Source organism: Macrosteles quadrilineatus, unplaced genomic scaffold (assembly GCF_028750875.1).
Source record: "Macrosteles quadrilineatus isolate MER2022 unplaced genomic scaffold, UCM_ALF_1.0 Scaffold_2__2_contigs__length_208266976, whole genome shotgun sequence".
NCBI classification, from domain to species: domain Eukaryota; kingdom Metazoa; phylum Arthropoda; class Insecta; order Hemiptera; family Cicadellidae; genus Macrosteles; species Macrosteles quadrilineatus.
The window spans coordinates 104,308,629-104,334,607 of NW_026542595.1; the positions used below are offsets into that span (position 1 = coordinate 104,308,629).

General features: G+C 32.7%; 1 protein-coding gene across 1 annotated transcript in view; it reads right to left on the reverse strand.

The window, feature by feature from the left end:
• LOC128987012 (chondroadherin) overlaps nucleotides 1-25,979 on the reverse strand; it is an 80,290-nt gene that overhangs the window by 6,036 nt on the left and 48,275 nt on the right. Inside the window, exon 4 of the mRNA XM_054407656.1 lies at nucleotides 25,197-25,487. Within this exon, the coding sequence (XP_054263631.1) occupies nucleotides 25,197-25,487 (291 nt within the window). The remainder of the gene's footprint in view (nucleotides 1-25,196; nucleotides 25,488-25,979) is intronic.

Genomic DNA, 25,979 nt, shown 5'->3' on the forward strand with positions numbered 1-25,979 from the left:
ATTCTAGACGATTCCAATCAATCGTAATTATAAAACCCTTAAAAAACTTGTTTAAATTCGTCCCATAAGAATAAAATTAGAAGCTACCTTCTTCTTTTTATTTGTTTACGTTTTGCGACCAACAATTTTGCTGTTTATTCTATGACAGAGAGAACGACTTTTACTAAAAGCTCTTTTATTCATGGAGTAAACAGTTTGGCGTCTATGTCTTCTTTCTTACTAAAAACATGCTGTATACACCTATAATAAATATCTAAAAAATACAAAATAATAATTTTACAAAATTAAATCACAACGGCTTTGGTTTATATTCAAGTTTGAGAAGTTGTCACTTACATAGGCCATAAGATGAGAACAGATTTAACAGATTTATTGCTGTGTGCGCTTGGACGGAAATAAATAACCTATTAAATTATTAGGCCTATATGCTAAGTTTTTAAATGCGTGGGAAAATGTAACAACGTCTTCGCTTAACAAAAATACTAGGCTTCACCTATTTTATCTGTAATAAACTGTTTTTGAAACATGATCATAGTAGTCTGCAGGTAAGTTGATAGCTTTCACTGGTTTCAGCTACCAGGAAAAGTAAGGTTTTCTCTGACACAAAGTTAATGTACTGATAATCAAATTAATTCTCATCAAATAAACGGTATCAGCATTCTGACACATACTTTCTCCCATAAGTTTGTCAAAAACCTTTATCACAAGTGGTGAGAGTAAATATACGGAAATGGGATTAGTACAATTTTGATCATAATTTAAAGGATTTTAACAGAAAATTTTTTTATCAAAATCGTTCGGGCAATTTTTGTGAAAATCCGATTTCCCGTTATTTTATGGGGTTTTATGGGAAAATAACATAATCTACAATAACTTTTGAACAGTAATTTTTACAGAAATGGGACTTGTACCATTTTTGGGAAAATCCTATTTTTCCGTTATTTTATGGGGTTTTATGGGAAAATCCCCATGAAAAATCAAAATTTCTAAAAAATAAAAAAAATAAATGAATGTTGTAAGGATCATAACATACTATGTTAATTCAAAACCGGATTTTTGTCTAAAATCCTATTTTTTTTATTTTATGGGGTTTTTAATGGGAAAATAACATAATTGACCATAACTTTTGAACCGTAATTTTTACAGAAATGGGATTTGTACCATTTTGTTCTGAATTTAAAGGGCTACAACATACTAAATTTTTATTAAAATCGTTCGGGCCATTTTTGAGAAAATCCGATTTTTCCTGTTTTTTATGGGTTTTTATGGGAAAATCCCCATTAAAAATCAAAATTTCAAAAAAATGAAAAAAACGCCTGGAGATACCATGAATTAGAACCTACATACCAAATTTCATCGAAATCGGACCACAGGTGTAGTCCCTAGCTCTGTACACATCCAGACACACACACACACACACACACACACACACACACACACACACAGACATCACTTCGAAAACCACTTTTTTGGGTCCAGGGGGACCCAAAACGAATATATCCACTCAAAACTCAAACTCGAAAATTTTGACGAAAACAATACTTTCTCCATATACTATGGTATAGGGGGAGAAAGTAAAAATAAAATTTTTAATATACCAAATTTTAACAAAAGATGTATGGTTATGAATAAATCGCATTAAGTATAAGCAAAATCATTGATAAAAAGTTAACGATGCCTACAGGATACAGGAACCTCGCGTTTATCAACCGAGTACGCTATCCACTACACCACGAACAATTTTAAAATCAATGATGACGACACGGTTATGTTGTTCCGCGATCCCAGTAACTAGCCCGGCAACAATGCTGGCAAACAGATGAAGATTCTTCTACGATCCCAGTGGCTAACCCGCTTTAACAATTGCTGGCACAGCTGTTGTGCATACATCGGTTTTTGTTTGAATGTTGAATTGTAGAGTAATACTGCCATTATACTACTTCTAGAATACAGGAAAATTCTTCATACAAGAGGTAAGTTTATAATAATAAATATAACAATAATACTCTTCATAGCTGTTTGTAATACAGGCTACTACAAAATTAATAACAATCTGTCCTTTGTGGCATACTACATTACTTAGTGAAATTCCTGCCGATGGATTAGGCTAATCGTTGCGTACACGTTGAAAACAATTATTGTTAAATAAGTAACTTTCTAGGCCTAGGCCTTTTTAGACCTGAAAATACAATGTTGATTTTACTAACTTAAATCGTTGTGGCTTTGGTTTAAGTTAGAGGTAAGTTTTTAAGCTATATAGACCACACAATAAGAAAGGACTTAGCATATCTGTTTAACTTAGATCAAAATGAATAACCAATTAAATTAAACTTATGCATATATGCTTCGTGGTGTAATTAATAAGTATGAGATGTAGGGATGTCGTTTAACAAAAATACAAGGCCTGGCCTACCACCAATTTATCTATACTGTACTTGCTAATCTGCAACACTACACACTATTGCATAACATTAAACCTTAGTAGTCAACAAGTAAGTTGATAGGTTTCACTGGTTTAAGTTAAGTTAGTTTATATAATTTGACGAATCGATTAACTTAAGTAACTTAGCTTTAAAGAAAACCTAACCTAACTTACCTTCAACAGTCTGTTTGGGAAATTATTAAAAAAACAAAGTTAATAACAAATAACTCTGTTCATAAAATAAAATTATAAATGCCTCAAGTAAAAAAAAAAAAAATAGCCTAGAGTAAAGAATAAATCACATTCTAAGCAAAATTTTTGTCAAAAAGTTAGCGCTGCGGGTGGGATTCGAACTCGCACCTACAGACTAACAGTCAAGTACTGTAACCACTACACCACCATCACAGTTCTCTGACCGTTTGTATCGCTAATGGTGTTCGATAAAAGAATTACCAGCTGGTTGTACATAGGGACGTAACTAGGCTATTCAGCACCCGGGGCAAACACCTGTTTTGGCGCCCCCCCCCTTCAATTGGACTGAAACTAATTCCTTACAAATCTTCTTAAAAAACTTGTGGTGTGTCCATCGGTACGATATATTTAATACTCTAAAGATCTTAAAATGCTTAACCTCAAGTTCAAAGTACTGTACCAAGGCTTAGATAATTATATGTAGTAAATAATAGAATACAGTACGGTACGTATTTTCAAAGACAAATAGTTTATTTGGACACGAAATCATTCATGAAAATAATATTGCTAGTAACACGCAAAGAAACAGCACCGCGGTGCCATGCTGCTGCTGTTGAGAACCAAAATGCAACGGAGGAGAGGAGAAGCTAAGGAAATGAGAGCTCAACTACTTTTGGAATTAAGTTTTCGGGTGTTAATACTGCTTATTAATTAGTTACTTGGATGGGAAGAATTTAACGAGTTTATTTTTAGTCAGCAGAGTAAGGGCAAATAAAATACCAGTTTTGTGTCAGCATTTCCACAAAAAAATAATGATTTTTGCAGGAGTGTTGGCCTTTGCAGCTGGGTATCTGTATCACAGAGCCCAGCCTGCTGCTGATGTTGAGAATGCTGCTGTAAACCCAACAGAAAACCATGCTGGTGCTGCTGGTGTTAAAAATGCAACGGGGAATTATGCTGCTGCTGCTGGAGCTGCTGCTGTTGAGAACCAAAATGCAACGGGGAACCATGCTGCTGCTGCTGCTGCTGTAACGAACTGCTTAACAAGAGTAATCCGACCATATACTGTTACAAAGTTCGCGAATTAAACTCAGTATCACATGGGCACAGGCTTTGATTTCACTTCACCCTGATGACTTTGAACTATACTGGGCCGGGACAAAAAAGAGGTTTTGAACAAATTTGAGGAAAACTACCAAGTATAGTTTGGGCTTATCTGGTGGGATGAATTTTTGAATGACGGTGTAACCGTTAATTGCCAAGCAATTAATTTAACTTAGTTATTTCTTTATCTGAGGTGATTTCTGACACTTCATCCCATAAAAAAGCTTGTGTAATCACATACAAAAGGGAGGAGTGGTTTAATTGTCATACAATTTGAATACCATACAGGGTGGTAAAAAAGTCCCTGGACAGTTAAATATTTTAAAAAATAATGAAGATAGAGCTACAATACTTGGTACAAAGTTACAGGGCATAAAACTCTATTTTAACACATATTCAGTGATTTAATAACTCTTCAGGGGGACGGCCCACAAGGAGTCGGAAGAAAATCTGAAATGGAAGCATAGGTCAATATGCACATCAAATTAAAGGTCTTTTTTAGTAGAATACAATGCCGCAAACCGCACTTCAAAAGGTTGATCCAGCGCAAAATGGCAGATGTTCAAAGATTTCTTGAATCCGCCATTTTGAATCTTTGAACGACTGCCATTTTTTACTCAGGCATTTTTTTGAGCTTGAATTTGTGGCATCGTAATCTACAAGTGAAGACCTTTAGTTTGATGTGCATATCGACCTATTTTTACGTTAACAATTTTCTTCCGATTCCTAGGGCTGTGCCCCCTGAGGAGAAAGCGTATAATAGCAATGTTAATTAAATGAATCTTTGAACAACTGTCATTTTGCGCAGGATCAACCTTTTGAAGTGCGGCATTGTATTCTACTAAAAAAGACCTTTAATTTGATGTGCATATTGACCTATGCTTCCATTTAAGATTTTCTTCCGACTCCTTGTGGGCCGTCCCCCTGAAGAGTTATTGGATCACTGAATATGTGTTAAAATAGAGTTTTATGCCCTGTAACTTTGTACCAAGTATTGTAGCTCTATCTTCATTATTTTTTAAAATATTTAACTGTCCAGGGACTTTTTTACCACCCTGTATAATCGATTGTCAGTTACGTTCAGTTTAGACGTTATATTTAGTAGTTATGGACGATATTGTTGAAATAACCGCAAAAACGGTTAGCTATCCGACCGAGGCTTTAGCTGAGAAGTATTATTGTTTATGAATCAATATATTGGATTAATGGTGTTTTTAACTTATAGTCCACTGTCAAATGTACACCCGTGTGCTCCTTGATGAGGCAGGTGTGGGAGTAGTCTTAATCTCTTCGTTTGACCTTTGAGAAATACAATTTCGATGGTGGCACTCTTGAAAATTGTGCGTTTGAACGCTGTGGGTAAAAAAACAAAATGGCCGCCATTTAAAATGTTTAAAGTCAAATTCCATGAAAACCAGCTATTAAAATAAAGTTTTGCAACACATTATTTAAAGTCATTTTTATTCCAAATCGAATGACACTTTATTTGCGAAAATCGGATAATAAATAAAAAAATTATGTAACTTAATGCTAATTATCAAAATGGCAGTCATTTTAACACCACAAAGTTAAATTCCATAGAAACTAGTGACAAAAACATTATAAAAGTTACATAACTTTTTTATTTATTATCCGATTTTCGCAAATAAAGTGTCGTTCGATTTGTAATAAAAAGGACTTTACATATTGTGTTTCAAAGTTTTGTTTTAATTGCTGGTTTTCATGGAATTTGACTTTAAAAACTTTTAATGGCCGCCATTTTGAAATTCGATGAGCCTAATCAAAGATTTTTTCGGAGAATGTTAATAGTTTTAGACTTAAAGTTTATACCAAGTTTCATAAAAATATCTTCAAGGGCTATTGAGTTATGAGTTATTTTCAAAAAATTCAAAATAGCGGATTACGGCTAAACTAAGCCGAAATCGAAACAAATTTATACAACATTTTTGACTTATTTTTGCACATAGAATCTGAATCTGCACAGTCCACAACGCTTTACTGAAACACCCTTTATTACTTTTTAAAATATTTAACTGTCCTGGGACATTACATCCACCCTGATTAATTTTATTTATGAAAAATATAAAATTATGTTTTATGAAATAATGGTTGATTCTACATAAAAACTGTAATCATATTTTTTGTGCAGATTTAAAATAGCTACATTTTGGTATCAACAATTCTTTTGTAACCCTAACGGATACTGATATAAGTAAGAAAACAAGTTTGCGATGGCGGCCATTTTGTTTTTTACCATTCGGCGTTCAAACGCACAATTTTCAAGAGTGCCACCATCGAAATTGTATTTCTCCAAGGTCAAACGAAGAGATTAAGACTACTCCCACACCTGCCTCATGAAGGAGCACACGGGAGCCTGTATATGTACATTTGACAGGGGACTATTAACTAGAATACCTACAAATTTTAAAACTTATTTCATTACAAATACGCATTCGTTAAATTCGTTAACCATGTGCAAATAAATAGTATCCTAAGACATTTGTTCTGTGATTTGTGATAGGCCTAGGCCTAGTAATATTGGTCAAATGTCAAGGTAACGACGCCAGACCTAAATTACTCAAGACCACGAACGATGAATTTAAAGAACAGGGATTTCACGATGAGAAAATCTTTAAAGAACAGGGATTTCACGATGAGAAAATCTTAAAACACGAAACGATGAGAAAATATTTTCTGGTGTGATGAACTTGAAAGGCCATTGCTGTCTATACTACATTCAATTGAACAACTGTTGTAAATTGACATCAATTTCATTGTCCTTTTAGATTGAAGAGTCAATTGAATAAATACTCTTTATATCATACTACACGAAACAGGTACTTTTCCATGCGTATTGACAGGCTGGAAAGTTGCCCTTCACCGTGCCTAAACACGTAAAAGTAAACTTTGCTCGATTCTGAATATTCTGCATATGCTATATAGGTTCATCCATGTCTTCCAGTAAAGTTTTAAATGTTGATTAAACCTATTTGATATAGAAAATAAGGAAATGAGAGCTCAACTACTTTTGGAATTAAGTTTTCGGGTGTTAATACTGCTTATTAATTAGTTACTTGGATGGGAAGAATTTAACGAGTTTATTTTTAGTCAGCAGAGTAAGGGTAAATAAAATACCAGTTTTGTGTCAGCATTTCCACTAAAAAATAATGATTTTTGCAGGAGTGTTGGCCTTTGCAGCTGGGTATCTGTATCACAGAGCCCAGCCTGCTGCTGATGTTCAGAATGCTGCTGTAAACCCAACAGAAAACCATGCTGGTGCTGCTGGTGTTAAAAATGCAACGGGGAACCATGCTGCTGCTGCTGGAGCTGCTAGAGCTGCTGCTGCTGGAGCTGCTGGAGCTGCTGGAGCTGCTAGAGCTGCTGCTGCTGGAGCTGCTAGAGCTGCTAGAGCTGCTGCTGCTGGAGCTGCTAGAGCTGCTGCTGCTGGAGCTGCTAGAGCTGCTGCTGCTGGAGCTGCTAGAGCTGCTGCTGCTGGAGCTGCTAGAGCTGCTGCTGCTGGAGCTGCTAGAGCTGCTGCTGCTGGAGCTGCTAGAGCTGCTGCTGCTGGAGCTGCTAGAGCTGCTTCTGCTGCTGTTGAGAACCAAAATGCAACGGGGAACCATGCTGCTGTAACGAACTACTTAACAAGAATAATCCGACCATATACTGTTACAAAGTTCGCGAATTAAACTAAGTATCACATGGGCACAGGCTTTGATTTCACTTGGCCCTGATGACTTTGAACTATACTGGGGTCGGGACAAAAAAGATGTTTTGAACAAATTTGAGGAAAACTACCAAGTATAGTTTGGGGTTATCTGGTGGGATGAATTTTTGAATGACGGTGTAAGTAGATATAATACCAGAATATGACCCCACTTTCGGCGTTTTAGAGGCACTTTTAGGGCACTTTTTATAGGGGAAAAATGAGAAAAAAATGGAAGAGCTTTTTTTGGCCACTTTTTTTAAAGACCCAGCTCTCGACCTATACACCCCTATATAAATTTTCTACTTTTGTTAATACTAAAAATCACGTCTGGAAATGGTGAGCTTTTTATGGCCACTTTTTTAAAGACCTGGATCTCGTCCAATACAAGCCTATATAAATGTTCAAACTCCATTAAAATTTCAAATCCACATCCATTCCCATGTATATTTTCAAAATCATGTGAGGTTTGTGCGTGAACTCGGGCATGCTCCCGGCTCATGATGTGCTCCCTTGGACATCCTTAGTGGAAATCCATGAGTTCTGGCTACTTGGGAACCCAAGCCATTTGACATACAACGAATCACCCTTTCTCCTAATTACCTTCTCTACCAAATACATGTCCTTATACTTGGTCTTTAACAACTCCTCTGTATAGAAGCCTCCCCTGATTATATTGCCATTTTCATCTTTCAAGATATAAGTCACAGGCTTTGTATTCTTAACTTCTGCTATTGTAAATAGTTCCCCTGTCCAATTTGGAGTATAACCTTTACTAAAAACATGTTTATACTTGGAAATCCTTACGCTATCACCTACCTTATATCTTGGCTTTTTAACTTGCTCTACTTTAGAAGTCAACCTCTCATGTACATATTTACTATTCTTAACATTTACTTGGTTAGGCTTCATTCCTATAGATCTATGCACTTTATTATTATATTTTCGAATTAACTTTGGAAGTAAATCCAACCATTTATAACTCCCCTGAGCACTAAATTCTCTATATAACCAATTCTTTAAAGTTCTCTGAAACCTCTCCACAATTGCAGCCTTAGTTGTAGAAAATGTGTGATAGTGATTAATATTTAATTTTTTCATTAGTTTGCTAAAATATTGATTAAAAAATTCTTTTCCATTGTCAGATTGAATGTTTTTAACCCCCTTTGGTAGAATGGTTTTAATGGCTTCTGTAACCACTAACCCTGTCTTATTCTTTAGTGGAGCAGCATAAGCTTTTTTAGAAAATGTATCTATTAAAGTTAAAATATATTTATTGCCAGAATTTTCTCTAGCATAGTTTTGCATATCAACTAAATCTATTTGTATGGTTTCGTTTATACCCAATACTTTAAAAGACCTTCTAATGAAATTCTTTCTTGCAGGCTTATGAAGCTCGTATGCAATTTCATTCATTTTTTATAACATCATCCTTTCCTGTAACTCTAAATACATCACCATTAGCCCCAATCAATAGATTATCTTCCATTCTTTTAAATACATAGTTTTCTGGTATATATGGTCTATTATCTATATACTTAAATCCACTCAAAGATGTGGGGTCAGCAACTAATAAATCGGGATTATATTCCATCAAATTAAAATTTTTTTCTCCATATACAAATTTTGATCCATCGTAATGCATAGATTGTGACATTAGACAAATATCATCCAAATGTTCCCCCTCTGGTAGATTTCTTATAAATTGTTTTTTGGCATCCCAACATTTTTCTTTTTTATCAAAAGTTATAGTCTGTTCTTTTATAACACAGTCAGTGTCATCAATGGCAGGTTTAACACGTACTAACCTTTTACTATTAAAACTCCAATAGCCTGCTTCCATTTTTGGAACTTGTGAAACATTCACAGCATCTTTACTATCTGTACCTTCCATCAAATTACTAATTTTCTGTTTCTTTGCATTCCAAACACCATTCTCTGATTCTAAAAATTCATAATTATTATCGTCTTGTACAAATTTACCATCTTCTTTTCGTATTAAAGTCTGTTGTAAAGTGGGCACATCATCTAAACTTTCGCCCTTTTCTACATTAGTAATTTTCCGTTTCTTAGCATTCCAAATACCATTCTCTGATTCTAAAAATTCATAATTATTATTGTCTTGTACAAATGTACCACCATCTGTTCGTATTAAAGTCTGTTGTAAAGTGGGCACATCATCTAAACTTTCACCCTTTTCCACATTAGTAATTTTCTGTTTTTTAGCATTCCAATTTTTATTCTTAGATTCTAAAAACTCATATTTAGTTCTACCTTGTAAGAAGACATCACCTTTTCTAGTTAATGTCTGTCCCAAAGTTGATACATCATCTACAAACTCCCCATCTTTAACGTTACCAATTTTACGGTTTAAACCATTCCAACTATCGTCTTGTAAATTTAAAGTAGGTTCACTACTAGCCCTGGGTTCTGCAGGCTTATTATATGGATTATATAAACGATAAAATTTATCTATAAACATATTTTTATTTAGTAAATAATTCCACTTTCTCTCAATTCCTCAATAATGGAATCTATTTCATTATCCACTCCTGAGTTACCGGCTTGGCGACTTAGCCAAAGAAGTCTTAACCTATCTACAAGCTCATTAGGATCATCCCAATAAATATAGTCTATTTTATTACCAGTCACTTGTCTCAAACCTTCACCAACAGACTTAAATAGAGGTTTAATTATATTAAGATATTTAGTATGTCTATTACTTGAAATTGGTGCACCATCTTTGTAACTCTTTAAATGTCCATTTGTAGCTTCCAAAATTTCTTTATAATTTTGCAAATCAGCCGGAGTATAATCCTCAGGTTCTTTTAAAGTTAACAATTGCCACAAACCTTTTGTCCCCTTGTAGGTTTTATTTGCAATTGTAACATCATCATTGGCAATGTCAACTTCCTTATTTCCAATAAAAAATTTATTTGCTTCTCGTCTAATACCATATGTAGTGTCTGTCATACTACTTTTACTGAGGTAATTTCCTAAATAGTCTGATGCTAAAAGACCAAAATCTAATTTCTGTGGGGTGGATTGCTGTAATGGTTGTAATCTTGGTATTATTGGTATTCTAGATGGAGTCATTGGGAGAATCTCCATTCGAGGCCTCTCTGTTTTGGCGATTTTTTTTAATTCTTGTAATGGCTCTATTAAAGGTTGGAATGTTTGAAACCTCTCTTCAGCCTCTAGAAACTTGCCACGTTTTAAAGCTCTATATTTCTCTCGTATTTGATTTGCAGAGTCAACCAATTCTTGTTGAATGTTTTTCATCTTTTATTTACATTTTATTTATCTCATTTGACAAAGGATTGTACTCAAACACTTTATCATGTATTATTAAACAATATGCAGATGTATTTGCTGGTACATTTTCTGCAGTTTCAATCTCTAATTTAATATCAACAATTCCTTCCTTCACTGTTTCGTTCTGTCTAGAACAGTCTATTACAATTAGTGGATATTTCTTCATAAACTCAGCCCTACTAATCATAGGATCTGGGATAGTATTATAGTAAGTCTCTCTAAACCTCATAAACATCTCATAAGCTTTAGAGACATCTCCATTTTCAAAGTCGAGATTTAAATCACTATAAGGATAATATTCAGAGTTTAGAAATACTTTGAGATTTTTTAACTTACAGTGATCAAATTCATCAGTTCTTTTTCGTGCACTATTATCCCTAGCTGTTTGGAAACCAAATATAATATACCTAGGCTTCTCCAAACTTGAAGATGTCTTTACTGACCATGTATGTCTTGTAGTATTGGGATATGATGGAAGTTCATGCAACTCTAAGCTTCTAAATGCAATTTGCAAATTTTTATTTTGCAATAACATCTTATGTAATTGTAACTTCTCCTCATCTGATGGTATTACATGTGGCATCACCCATTGAATTGAGTTAAGTATAATTTTGGGAATTGCATCAGCAGTACCACTGGCTGGAGCACTAGTGGTTGTTAATATACAATTCAAATCATTTTTGGATCTTTTCAACACCAATTCTTGTTTGACATTTACTAATACCTTATTAAAATCCTCAAATACACCCATTAACAGTTCTAATGGCAAACAAGTACTAAACTTGCCACTTTTATGGAACTCTTTTAAATTCGTGTCAGAATCAAATGCCACATTTGACAATTTAGTTGTTTTATTGTAAGAGCTCAATATTTTCATAAGACTAGAAATTCCTGGGTTTCTTACAATGTCTATTTCTTTACCTGCGACTTCATATCTAATTTCATCAAATAAGAATGCAAATGCATTATTTATAAAATGACCTTTATCATGATTTTCAATTTCTCCCTTAATATACAGATAACTCCTACATGGGAGAGTTAGCAAATCTTGATTATTAATACATATTCGAATTTCATCAGAATTATTTATTGCTAAAGTGTTATGGGGAACATAGGAGTGATTTGTAATTTTAACCACACTATCGTCGAATTGGGATTTCCCTGTAACGTCTAGAAAATCTTCCATTTTTATTAATAGAAAATTTTAACTTTAGTCCTATTGATCGTAGGAACCTAGCATTTTGTATACTTATAGATAAATTCTTATAAATTCTCATATCTTTTTTATATGACAAGTAATTGTAGTTTCTTCTCCATTAAAGTCAATTGCCTTGTCATGCTGATCGGCAAATGTAATACTGACAACATCTAAACTTCTCTTATTTACAGGAAAATATATAATATTTCTTGGAACTTCAATAATTTTGTAGCCAGGAGGAGCTTCTGGATAAAAGCTATGTATGGTGTGTGATTTGTTTCCATTTAAATAGGACCCGTTTGCAATATTACATTTTACTCTAATCACATTTACATTATTAATGTTTATTTTATTTGTAGATTCAAACTGTACACCAGGAGTAGAAACACCTTTAAATCCCAATAAAACAGACCCTAAACATGGTTTTGTAAAATCAAACACGTGGCTAGAAAGTAATGTCGCTTTCATAGTTTTATTATTAGCTGTAAGGAAAAAGTCTGGGATTTGCTTTTGAATTTCCTTTGCAAGCTCAACCACCTCATATGTTCCTTCAGAAATTTCTATTGTAACTGGAGCTTTGTGGTCATAATAGAAAACATCATCACCTTCTCCAATGGTTAATTTGTTGCCTTTAAGTTTATTTAATTTTGGAATAAGCCCTTTGAATAAAAGTTTGACTTTAGTATTAATTAATGCTTCTCCATTTTTATGTATTATAACTTTAAGTTTACCATCTAATAACTGGTTTAAATCATCAACTAAGATCTCTCCCTTTGGTAATGTTTTTTTCTCTACTTTGTAATATGTTAAAGTATTTAGAGGTTTTTTCACATTAAATATAGAATTATAACTTTGAAAATCAACTAATCCAATTACATAATCATCATTTAATTCTATGGGAGGAAAGAACACTGACTTTAGCTCTGGCTCTGTACCCGAAAATGTTATAGTAAATGAATCCATTTTTATAAACAAAAACTTTTTATGAATGATAAACATAAAATTCCACAAATAGAACTATTTAAATCTTGTATTTGATCGGTTGTATAGAATATTTTATGTCCCTCAAAGTATTTAATTACTTCTTTTGGAGGTTGGATTCCAAATGGGTCAAAATAAATTACAATATCTTTATTTTTACGATATGCTGTCCAATGTGTGCCAGATGAACTGTCTAAATTAACTATTCCGCACTCTTTTACTTTTGGTGTTAGATTTTTTAGCTCGTTTTTTAGGTACACCCCCCGGAAGTGAGGCACGTCTTTTGCGGCCTCTAACAGCTGGTAGTTGTCCATTTTTTTTATTAAATTTTAATCCCATTCCCATTTTTGCTTTTGCCTTCATCAAATTTGTCACCGCATAAGCTGCAGCTCTTTCAGCAAGATTTGCGTCATTCGCCGTTACTCTAGTCCAAGCTAAGTCTGCTAATCTCATGTCTGCTTTGTTCCGAGCAGCGGTATCGGGATTATTCATGTAGAATATGTCATGCTCTTTACAATAAGAGTCTAACTTATTTTTTGGAGGTACATTTTTGGCTAGATTTTGACGTATATTCGTTCCAGGTCCACAGTACCGATATGATGGTATGTGAAGTGGAAATGGAAGATTATTTATAAGAGTATTCAATAGCCCTCGACCCCTGTAAGGCTTTAAGAATAAACCTTTGCCTTTTTTACATGTTTTCTTATTATCATTTTTCACCATTTTTATTATATAAAAAATGTCTTTTATTCAACAAAAACATAAATTTAAAATAGTACTTACTAAGGAAAATATACCAAAGAAGTTGGGTCTATTTCCTACCAATATTCGATGTGTTATTTGTGGTCCAAGTGGAAGTGGGAAGACGGTTGTAATTTACAATTTAATTGTAAGAAAGGAAGGATTAAAATTTACAAACTTATATTTAATATCTAAATCTTTAGAACAAGAAAAATATAAAAAAATAATTGAAATATTTAGTTTGTGTGACGAAGTGAAATTACACACGTTTACTGACTGTGAAATCACACCAAATGATGTAAAATCACAGTCAGTTGTTGTATTTGATGACATAAATAGTCAAAATATTACACAATTTTTTTCAATGGGTCGACATAAAAATATTAACTGTTTTTACTTGTGTCAATCTTACAGCAAAGTACACAAACATTTACGTGATAATGTAAATTTCCTAATATTATTTAAACAAGATGATTTAAATTTAAAACATGTATATAACAATCATGTTGGTAATGACTTTTCATTTAACCAATTTAGAAATCTCTGTCATCAATGTTGGGATAAAACTAAATATGGCTTTTTTGTAATTGACAAAGAAAGGTCAAAGAATAATGGCAAATATAGATTTATGTTTGATCAATTTTATAGTGACCAAGCGCAAGCGTATTGATGCCATCTTCTAGAATAAACCTCTTGTCATCGTCAAATGATAGTACTTTCTTGTTCATGGTTAAGGTTTGAAGATGATGATTTGTAGATTTAATTCTTGTCACATTCTCATAGTAATCTTGCCCAGTTGCAAGACAGTTCAAATAATGTTGATGTCTAAGGAGATGTTTAACTGTAGCACCATCAGCTCCTTTAGCTTTCTTCACCTCTAAAGCTTGCTTGTCTTCTTCATATAACCATTTTAGAGGAATATAAGAATATAACTTTGGTCTTAAACCACAATATTCATACATAATATGACCATCTAATTCGTCTTTGAACTTGCCTGTGACTTTTTTATTTTTATCAGAGTATAAGAAATGGTCTTTACTATATCCAGAGGTATCAAAATAGTGCAAGTCACTTTCTATTTCCTTGTAAAAGTCCTCTGTAACTATAGAATACATTAAAGAATCTGTATCAGTCATAAGAAATCTTTTGTTCTTAAATTTTGACATATAATTATAGTGGAAATCATACATTATTACTTTACTAATATCCAAAATTGTCATTCCCAAATATATCGGCTTATTAAACTTTACAACTAATTTATTTAAATGTATAGCATGTAAATTGTTATCGAACTTTTTGCTACAGTCAAACCTTGGATTAGTGACATATTTTGTTAATAGTGACTCATCCTTGAGATATATATCACGAAACTTGCGTTGGTTCATAATTGTTCGACCAAAGAGACTATTATTTAACAATTTGTAAAAGTCTTTTTCAAAATCATTTTTAGCACATTTGCGTTTTTCAATATTAAAATTAATATAGGGTGCAAGCCATTTTGATTGTCTAAATTTTAAAATTCTATAGTATTTTGTAGCAACCAAACCTAATTCCTCATATTTTTGTAATGCTTTATAATGTAAAATATATTTAGTTTTGTCATTTAAATTAGGTATTAATTTGCCATTCATTTTCTCAGGTGCTAATGGATAGTCATTATGTAAATCATGTAAGCTTTTATCGTATTTTAAATCAACTTCTAAGATATATCCAAACTCATCATTTTGATTGTTTTTGTAGTCTATCTCATTCGTCCAACGAAATCCATCCACGGGTAGTGTCTCACACATAGCTGTGGAGTATAGCGAGTTACAATCTAAATATATTAAATACACACTTTCTTGATTGGGATCATAATGTTTGCCCATATATCTATTATTGGCTTTAGCGTAACGTGTAGAAATCATACTGACTCCTCCTCTGATTGCACTTTCTATGAACAAATGCATGTCAATATCTTGAAATAATTGTAATTTTATACCAGTCATTCTAAGACAAGCTTCCCATGTTAGTCCTGGAAGTGAATACATATGTACGGGGTCAAGTTTGTAATCCTTTAAACACAGGTCTCTAAATGTCTCAAACACATCAGCCAGTAGCAATACATCTGTTTTAAGATATAAATCATGATATTCTTGTAAATTATGTATATTAAAATGGGTCCAGACATTTTTAGCATGTTCATATTCGATGGGAGAGATATGTTCTTTAGTTAAAGTACTGTAAAATTTTTCAATTGGAGGTAGAGACTCTGCAAACTTATCTGGTCCTGTCATATATTCATAGGGAAATACGCCTTTGCGTTGTAGTAGTGGATTGTCTATGAATCTAAATGTATTTAAATTGGAAGCTAATTTGTATAATGGAAGGGACAGAAAGTTATAGGAATCTAAAAATACTAAATCATCAACAGAGAATGAAATGTACTTTTCCATATCTTTGGCTATGCAATTTAATTTACGATTAAACTTTCCCAAGTGTTGCATAATTAAATGTCCATCGTAATTTTTTAAGTTATGAAAGAATACTGGTATTTTATTTGTTACTTTATAGTTTAAATTGCAATCATTGTGGGCAGCTCCACGGTATTGGCCATTTGAATGACAATGTTCCCGTACCCTATCAAAATATAGAGGCTTTTCACAAATATGACAATGTGTTGAGTTTTGGAAAGATGCCTCTTGCTCAGGAGTCATTACAAGGGGGATATATATTGCCATTTGATTTTTAATGAAGTCATAAGTCTCAAACAACCTTTCGAAAAACACATCCATAACATTTTCGCCACTATATAACTCTTCAGAAATAATCTTAGAATCTTTTACTACGACAAATGCAAATCCAGATGGAGTATGGTTGTTAGAGTTTATAAAGCACTCAAAATCAGCATAAATTACAAATGGGGCTTTAAGTTGATATTTATAATTTTTAAATTGTAATGTATCTTGTTTAGACATTTCCACTCGTTGGACATCAAAGTTTTTACAATATGTTATATGACACTCCAATTTATCTTTGGTGTAAAAATGTTGTAAACAAAACTTGCAAAAATGCTTTTTACTGTTATCTTTTGTTGACCGTAGCATTAACCTATTAAAATCACGAATTAAACAGTAATGTGATTTACGACCTTGTTGTAATAATAATAGATCTATATGAGTGTTACTATTCAGTTTGGTTCTTCTTAATGGATATATAAATTTTTGGTCTTCAACTCCAAATACATTAACACTTATATTATTCTTTCTTTCAAATTGATCTATGTCAGATATTTTTACGGGATATTTTATATTTGTCATGTTCAACTTACCTACGTAGGGTGCATAGTTAGAGACTCTATTAGCATGTTTAGCATTCCTTGGATGTAAAGCTGCTAAAATTGACCAAAGGAAGCATTTATTATCAACATTCTTTATATTTAAAACTGCTTTTGTCAATTTAATACTTTTTGGTGTGGGAATGTATGACTTTGGAGTTAGGGGCTTATACTTGTAAACGTGCAACTGCCAATATTTAGTATGGTCATAAATCCATCCACTGCCTTCGGCTTGATATTTGTGTATGGAAGCGTCAATCTTTAAAAGGGCATTTTCAATTTGAGGCTTTAAATCTCTCTTCTCAATGGTTAAGGTAGTAAGGCTTCTAAAATCTGCAATACATTCTTTCTCATTAACTAATTTTCCATTTTGATCTATTGTATATTTTAAAAATTTGATTCTCCTTACTAAAGTCCATTTTATTGGTAGAGGACAAGACTGAAGAGTACTTTTAAGTTCAGTTTTAATCGATTCACCAACAAATTTAATCATTGTATATGGACATTTGTTACAAGAATTTACATGTCTTTTAAAATGACCAACAACATTTCTTTTACAGAAATTACAAGTCTTATGAGTTTGTAATATATGAGATTTTAGAGCCATGTTATTATCACAGATTATATCACAAACTTTGCACAGTTTCACCTTCATTTTATGTATTACCTTGTAGTGGCAAATCAGGTTGCTTTTTTTGGAGAGCGATGCAAAACAATGTTGACATGTAGTCTTCATTTTTATATATGTAATTAAAAAATAGGTTGGAATCTTCTATATAGTAGAAATTACATTTTGACAATTTCAATTAATGAGAAATAATAATTTGAATTAGAATTTTATATTTTAATATTCAAAACAATTTTATACAATAAGATTTAGCAATTGTAATTTTCTAAATCAAAACTAAATCCAAAAACTTAAATAAAAAATACTTTTTAGCAATTCAGATTGCTGAGTCTACATATATACAGAGTGAGTGTTACCTATTTTAAAGGAGACTTGACAAAATTATATAGTGAATATAATTCGGCTAAGTTTTTAAATAATAACTTGTGCACACTTTTGACTCAAAGTCCCCCGGTGCATGAAGTTTGGCTAAGTTTTTAAATAATAACTTGTGCACACTTTTGACTCAAAGTCCCCCCCCCGTGAGTGAATTTGGCTAAGTTTTTTAATAATAACTTGTACACACTTTTAACTCAAAGTCCCCCGGTGCATGAAGTTTGGCTAAGTTTTTAAATAATAACTTGTGCACAATTTTGACTCACTTAAAAATAGTAATAACAAAATAAGTTATTTTTTTGGATAGAGAAGCAGCACACAGTTGACATGTAACTAAAAAACAAAGTTAGCATCTTCTATATGATAGAAATTACATTTTAGACAATTTCAATTAATGGAAAATAATAATTTAAATCAGAATTTTAAATTTTAATATTCAAAACAATTTCATACAATAAAATTTGGCAATTGCAATTTTTTAAATCAAAACTAAATCCAAAATCTTAAGTAAAAATACTTTTTAGCAATTCAGAATGCTGAGTCTACATATATACAGAGTGAGTGTTAGTTATAGAGAAGACTATGTTACCTATGTTAAAAGGAACTCGACAAAATTATATAGTGAGTATAATTCGGCTAAGTTTTTAAATAATAACTTGTGCAAACTTTTGACTCAAAGTCATGAGTGAATTTGGCTAAGTTTTTTAAAATAGACTTATATACATTTTAAGTTCCTTGGTGACTGTTCAAAATACTCTAAGTGTTTAAAAATAGACTTATATACATTTTTTACAAGTTCCTTAGTGACTCAATTCAGCTAAGTTTTTAAAAATGGACTCGGGAAATTAGCTACACTCCTAAGTTAAAAGAAATACAGAGTACGAGTACAAGCATCAATTACGTCACAAATTGATCCCATGACCCGACACGCGACAACATATTACAATAGTCTAGCTTAGATGTCAAAGACTTACCAAAACAAGAAGATCCAGGTGGAAGAGTGAGTGATGATTCCATAGAATGCCCCCCTTATATACCACAAAATTGTCTAAATTAATTTAGAACTTAACAATGGAAATTGAACAAACTGAAATTGAACAATTGAATAATTGAGGTCAATCAATCAAACATATTTGGTAATTGTCTAAACCTGCCCCAGACAGACTGGCGCCAGACAGACAGAGAATGTTGACAATTGGTTTTGATTGGGGTCATTAGGTTACACTCGCAGTCATTCATTTGAGTCAGGCATAGTTTACGCATAGCCATAAGCATGCCCGAGTTCGCGCACAAACCTCACATGATTTTGAAAATATACATGGGAATGGATGTGGATTTGAAATTTTAATGGAGTTTGAACATTTATATAGGCTTGTATTGGACGAGATCCAGGTCTTTAAAAAAGTGGCCAAAAAATGAGCCATATTCCAGACGTTATTTTTAGTATTAACAAAAGTAGAAAATTTATATAGGGGTGTATAGGTCGAGAGCTGGGTCTTTAAAAAAAGTGGCCAAAAAAAGCTCTTCCATTTTTTTCTCATTTTTCCCCTATAAAAAGTGCCCTAAAAGTGCCTCTAAAACGCCGAAAGTGGGGTCATATTCTGGTATTATATCTACTGGTGTAACCGTTAATTGCCAAGCAATTAATTTAACTTAGTTATTTCTTTATCTGAGGTGATTTCTGACACTTCATCCCATAAAAAAGCTTGTGTAATCACACACAAAAGGGAGGAGTGGTTTAAATGTCATAACAATTTGAATACCAAATAATCGATTGTCAGTTACGTTCAGTTTAGACGTTATATTTAGTAGTTATGGACGATATTGTTGAAATAACCACAAAACCGGTAAGCTATCCGACCAAGGCTTTAGCTGAGAAGTATTATTGTTATGAATCATTATATTGGATTAATGGTGGTTTTTACGTTAACTAGAATACCTAAAAATCTTAAAACGTATTCAACTATAAATGCATTCGTTAAATTCGTTAACCATGGGCAAGTAAATAGTATCCTAAGACATTTGTTCTGCGTTTTGTGATAGGCCTAGGCCTAGTAATATTGGTCAAATGTCAAGGTAATGATGTCAAACCAGGGTTAAATTACCCATGCTGCAACAAACTACTCAACAAGAAAAATCCGACCATATACTGCTTTCAAATCGGCACAGGCTGTGATTTCTCTTGGTCCCGATGACTTCAAACTATACTGGGGTCAAGACGAAAAAGAGTTTTTGAAAAACAGTAAAACTGAAAATAGCCAAATAAAAAAAATACTTAAGTATTCCTTTATGCATTTTGATACTTCATCCCATACATGGAAACGTGTACGATTACATAAAGTTTAAATTACTTGAATGCATTCTACATATCATAGATTTTCAGTTCCACCCAATGTTTATTCCATGCAGGTATTCGTTTGTTGCTCTATATTTGTAACGGATTTAGGCAAATCAAAGAGAACATTAAAAACAGTTTTTTGTCTAAAATTTTCTAAATATATTTCAAAAGTTCTCATTCATCTCGATCCCAGTCCAGTTCAAAGTCCTCAGACAAAGAGAAATCACAACCTGTACCGATGTGATACTGAGTCTAATTCACGACCTTTGTAGCAAGAGATATGGTCGGAATTTCTTGATAAGTAGTTCATCGCCGCATGAGTAATTTATTTTGATTCTTTGGACACCCAGAGGTATTTAACCCAGGTTTGACGTCGTTACCTTGACAACATTTGACCAAGATTACTAGGCATAGGCCTATCACCCAACGCAGAATAAATGTCTTGGGATACTATTTACTTGCACATGTTTAATGAATTTAACGAATGCATTTGCATTTAAGCAAGTTCCAAGATTAGTAATTATGCAAGGTAACGTGAAAATACCATTAATGTAACACACTATTGTGTCGTAACAATTATACTTCTCAGCTATAGCCTAGGTCGGATAGCATACCGTGTTTTACGGTTATTTCAACAATAACGTCTTAAAACATAATAAAAATAACGTCTAACCTGATCTTACTGTCCAATAGACGATATGGAGAATGCGTTCATGAAGTACAAACCACCCTACCTGAATTGACTTACTATTGTAAATTATCAAAACGCATCAAAGATAAAGGAAAATTAATTTTAACCGCGATATTATCAGTTTCCCCATCGTTCAAAACTTCCCTCCAGCTTACTACAAGGATGCTACTGACTATTGGAGCTAGCAAACACACCATGCTTGAACCGAACATAGACCTGTATAATGGATGTAACAAATTATAGCATTGCAAATAATTAATTGCATTATCACATTACTACACACACTGTTACTATTAGGCCTAACCAAGTAGGAATTAAATAGCGAATTAATAAATTTGTAGTCAGGTTCGACTTTGGAATATTAGTGGGAGAATTAATTTTGACCTGACAAGTTTCGCCTAGTTGGGTACGTACAGTATAGTTAAATCTAGTTGCATATTTCAAGACGAGAACCAAATCGTAATACCAATGCAAGTAGAGGATTTATGCGCTAAGTATTGTATTCTAAACTTCAATAAAATGGTTACACAGCTTCTAAATTTCGAACGTTTGATGTTATACTAAATAAATGTATAAATATACCAATTAATTAATTCATAAATAAATTAATATACCAAATCTATACTATAATACGAGTAACGTTTGCGCACGATGACTTCAAAAACGGCTTCTATGATTTCCTCCAAATTATTAGGAATATCTTAGTTTCCAACTAAAAACAACATCCATTAATAAAATGAATAGTAGTAGAATATTTTACCTCATATTATACACTAATGCTGAACAAAGAGGAAAGTTGATGGGCGTCTGTATTTTTTACGATGCGCCATCGGAATAGGTTTGTTTGGCGATCCCGCGGATTATAAAATATAAACTATATGAATCATTAACAAACAAAGGACTTGAAAATAAACATTTGTAAATAATTATTTCAATGCAACAGTAAAAAAAACGTTCAAAACACATGTAGAGATTAATAGTATTAGATTGCATCCAGTGACGCCATTCCTTAATGTTTTTGATCCATACCGTTTCTGTTCTAATATCCGCGGACGATCCCATTGTTAATTGCGACGTTCCGCGATCCAATGACTAACATGTCGCCACCAGAGAGCGCATAATATTCAAAACTCGCAATAATTCTGGTCAACGGCTGATGTTATCACGAATTTGTAAAGCTTTACAGTATAAAGCTTTAGTGTAGATATTTATAATATTGATCGTTTTTTGTCTGTATGGAAATTATTGGAATTAAGAAAGAAGGGGGAACGTGTACCGAAGAGAAATCAATTGTTTTTCACTACATTTCTCTGAGTTGAGCTGTTTTCCTTGTGTTTACAACTTGCGAAACATCACATTTTCAACAGCTGTCTATTGGTTACTGCCGAAAGTAACATGTTTACATCCGAACATTTTACACTGTCAATAACTTTAAATATTTGTTATTGTTTTATTATCAGTTTCAATTTTGGTATTTACTCAGGGGAGGTATAGAAGAGGCTACGATGACAGCTGTGGGCTTCTTATTAGCTGAGGGAACGCCATTACCGTAATAAAACGGTCAATAGCCATCGGCCTCGGTGGTCTAATGGTTAGCGTGCTGGGCTGATATACTGTAGGTCCTCGGTTCGAATCCTGCTGGTAGCGTTAACTTTTTGTCCAAGATTTTTTTATTATCAGCAAGTTTGGTTGGTTTGGTTTGGTTTGGTTATTACAGTTAAATTTTATTTTTAAGTCATTATAAAATTTTAATTGAGCAATTTCTAGTTTTATTTTAATAAACAGAATTATTTAATTTTTCCGATTACAGTACTAAACTTTTGTTATATTAATTCTTTATCAGCAAGTTTGGTTAGTTCGGTTAGGTTATGATAGTTTAATTTTATAATTAAGAAATAATAAAATTGAATTTGAGACATTTATAATTTTTTTTTGTGAACAGAACAGAACTATTTTTGCGATTAGTAAACCTTCATTGCCAAAGTGCTCCCTACTACAGCGTTGTTCACGGAGGAATTTTGAACTAAATACCTCTTTCGTACCTCCCCTAAGTCAGACCCTTCAATTTTCAACAACAAAAGTAAATATTAACTTTAAATTGAAGGCATAACCTAAAAAAATTTATGAGTTATAATAGGAAACCTATTATATTCTATCAATGTTCTTGGAGTTTGATGTGGCAATTTCTTTATTCTACTTCATGATCGGAAGCATAATTTGGGTCAAAGTAAAACAATTATCAAAAATAAATTCATTTAATAAAAAATGCCTCTGTAGAAATATTTCTGAAATTTTGATTTTAGCTAATTACCGGGGAATAAGCTATTGCCGTAGTACTCATGGTAAGACCTGGACCCGGGGCCGATATAATTTTTCGTTTTGAGGTCCCTAGAGGCCAAAAACACCATCCGTTCAAATTCATATATACAGGGTGATTGATATAAGTGTGCCAGCCGTTTTATTCAAAAAATATAAGAGATATCAAAAAAAGTTAAATGGTAAGTGCCTTGAATTTTTTATTTAAAAAATTGTAGTCAAGTCCAAAAAATTATTTTAGCCCCCATTTTTCCAATACGGCCGCCAACTTTGATTTTTCTTATGGAACACCCTGTATTTTATGATGTATTCTGGTAGAAAATGTAATTTTAAGACGATTTTATTCTTGTAATTTTTTTCATAAACCTAACCGTTTCAAAGATAATAATGGTTAAAGTTTTGAAATTTCTGCATGAGAAAGAGTTTCGATAAAGGCCTAAGCAAGCATGCCAACTGTTTTATTCGAAAACCATTCAAAATTTCACAACTTAAACCATTATTATCTTTGAAACGGTTAGGTTTATGAAAAAAATTACAAGAATAAAATTGTCTTAAAATTACATTTTCTACCAGAATACATCATGAAATACAGGGTGTTCCATAAGAAAAATCAAAGTTGGCGGCCATATTGGAAAAATGGCGGCTAAAATAATTTTTTTGACTTGACTATAATTTTTTTAATAAAAAATCCAAGGCACTTACCATTTAACTTTTTTTGATATCTCTTATGGTTTTCGAATAAAACGGCTGGCACACTTATATCAATCACCCTGTATATATATATATATATATATATATATTTTAAACCGTTTTGTAGAGTTTAAAACAATAAATAATTTAGTATATTGAAGCGCTGTTGTAAGCCTAACGGTCACGGAGAAAATTCAAAAATAGTGTAATTTAAAATTCCTATCTTATTCTTACGGAGAAAATGCAAATTGTTGTAGTTTACTTGTTTATGGTTGGCAAATTTATTTATTTCATCCTATACTATGGTATGGTCAAATTTACCTTCCCCGTGGCAGCAAACCTAAGCACTCGTTAAATCTAATGTTATTTAAATTGGGAATAAATATGACTTATTCATAGAAATATTTTAGTACCTAATAATGGAATCAGACAAGTTGGAATTAGCTTAGTCTGCAGGTTTGCTGCGGCGGAAGTATTTAGTAATAGAATGTATATATTATTTAAACACGATTGTTAGTTGTAAATACCGGGCCAAATAAGGCCAAGCTGTAATTATTCAACTTTTTTCATTTTTTGGAGACAAAAGTTTATAAAGTTTTTGAATGCAAAGCTTCTATTAGTTTACAAACTAAACTACGCGACAGAATGTTTTCCACAAAATAAACTAAAACTCAGAGGTGTAACAGCCTAAAACAACAACGAGGACCGGTAGAGTCACAATGAATGTTTCATAACTCTAAAACAAAACTGTTATTGGAAAAGTTCTCCCTATACTGATACATGGATGTGCAGTCTCTTTCATGATTGGAATTAACTGTTTTATTAAAACCTTTTAATCGCATATTTACTACAAACGAGTGTCTAGATTAAATAGTGTAGTGTCTAAAAATAGTATTAAATTACTTTTGAAAAACACATGTCAAATTAACTTGAAATGTGAAAGGTGATTTCAGGTAAAGGTTGTTAAAGGATCTTACCAGGCATTTCATAAAGGAATAGGAACTAAAGATATATTTTAAAATTAGTAATACATTAATTTATTATTTCCCATTAAATTCTCTTCATCTATATTTGGAATGAACTACCTAAATGAATCTTATCCTAAGCTTGTGTTCATACAAAAACAAGGTTAGGCGGATAACTTGATTGAACCATTGAAATATTTATCAACCCAATCACCCACCTTGATAGTGCCGAGGTCAGATTCCTGAATGGCCAGTACGTGAACATGGCTGAGACCTCGGAAAGTGTTTGGTTTGAGGGCTTGCAGGTCCATGAATGGCAACTTGATAAGTCCCACTGAGTCTAGGCCACTGAAGGCGTCTGCTTCTAGAGTTTTGATCCCAGAGGGCAATAGAAGATGCTCCACATTGGTCAGACCGGAGAACGCCGAAGTCTCTACTTTCTGGATCGGGTTGTTGTTGAGAAGCAACAGTCGAACATTGGACGTTCCAGCGAACGCGTATCCCTCCACCTACGAAAGATTTAGAATGTAATTGTGGTTGGTAGGAATAATACAGTAAGGTACACATTTGTACAAGATAAAAAATTACGATGAAGAAAAATAAGGAATAGAATTCATGCATGAAGAATACAGGAGTAAGTTTGAAATAATCAATGTACTATAATATAAATATTTGAATATACTCATAAGGTCCAATAAAAAAGTATAAATGCAATAACTTATAGCACATAACTATATTACCTTAGTAGGATTCAGCCTAAATTAAATAGAAGCCATTTCATTTTCATTTACACCACTGATATTTTATTAACCCAATAAACGTAATAACGAAAGGTATATATACACTTTTTATTTAGTTACATCTGTATCTCAGACCTAAATTATAGAATTGAAATAATCTTACGTATGACAGTACCCTTCTGTAGAGGTCTTTTTTATAACAGGAACTCGTAATGTCTACGAGATTTGCTTGCCATGAGTTACAGACCAAATTTATTGACG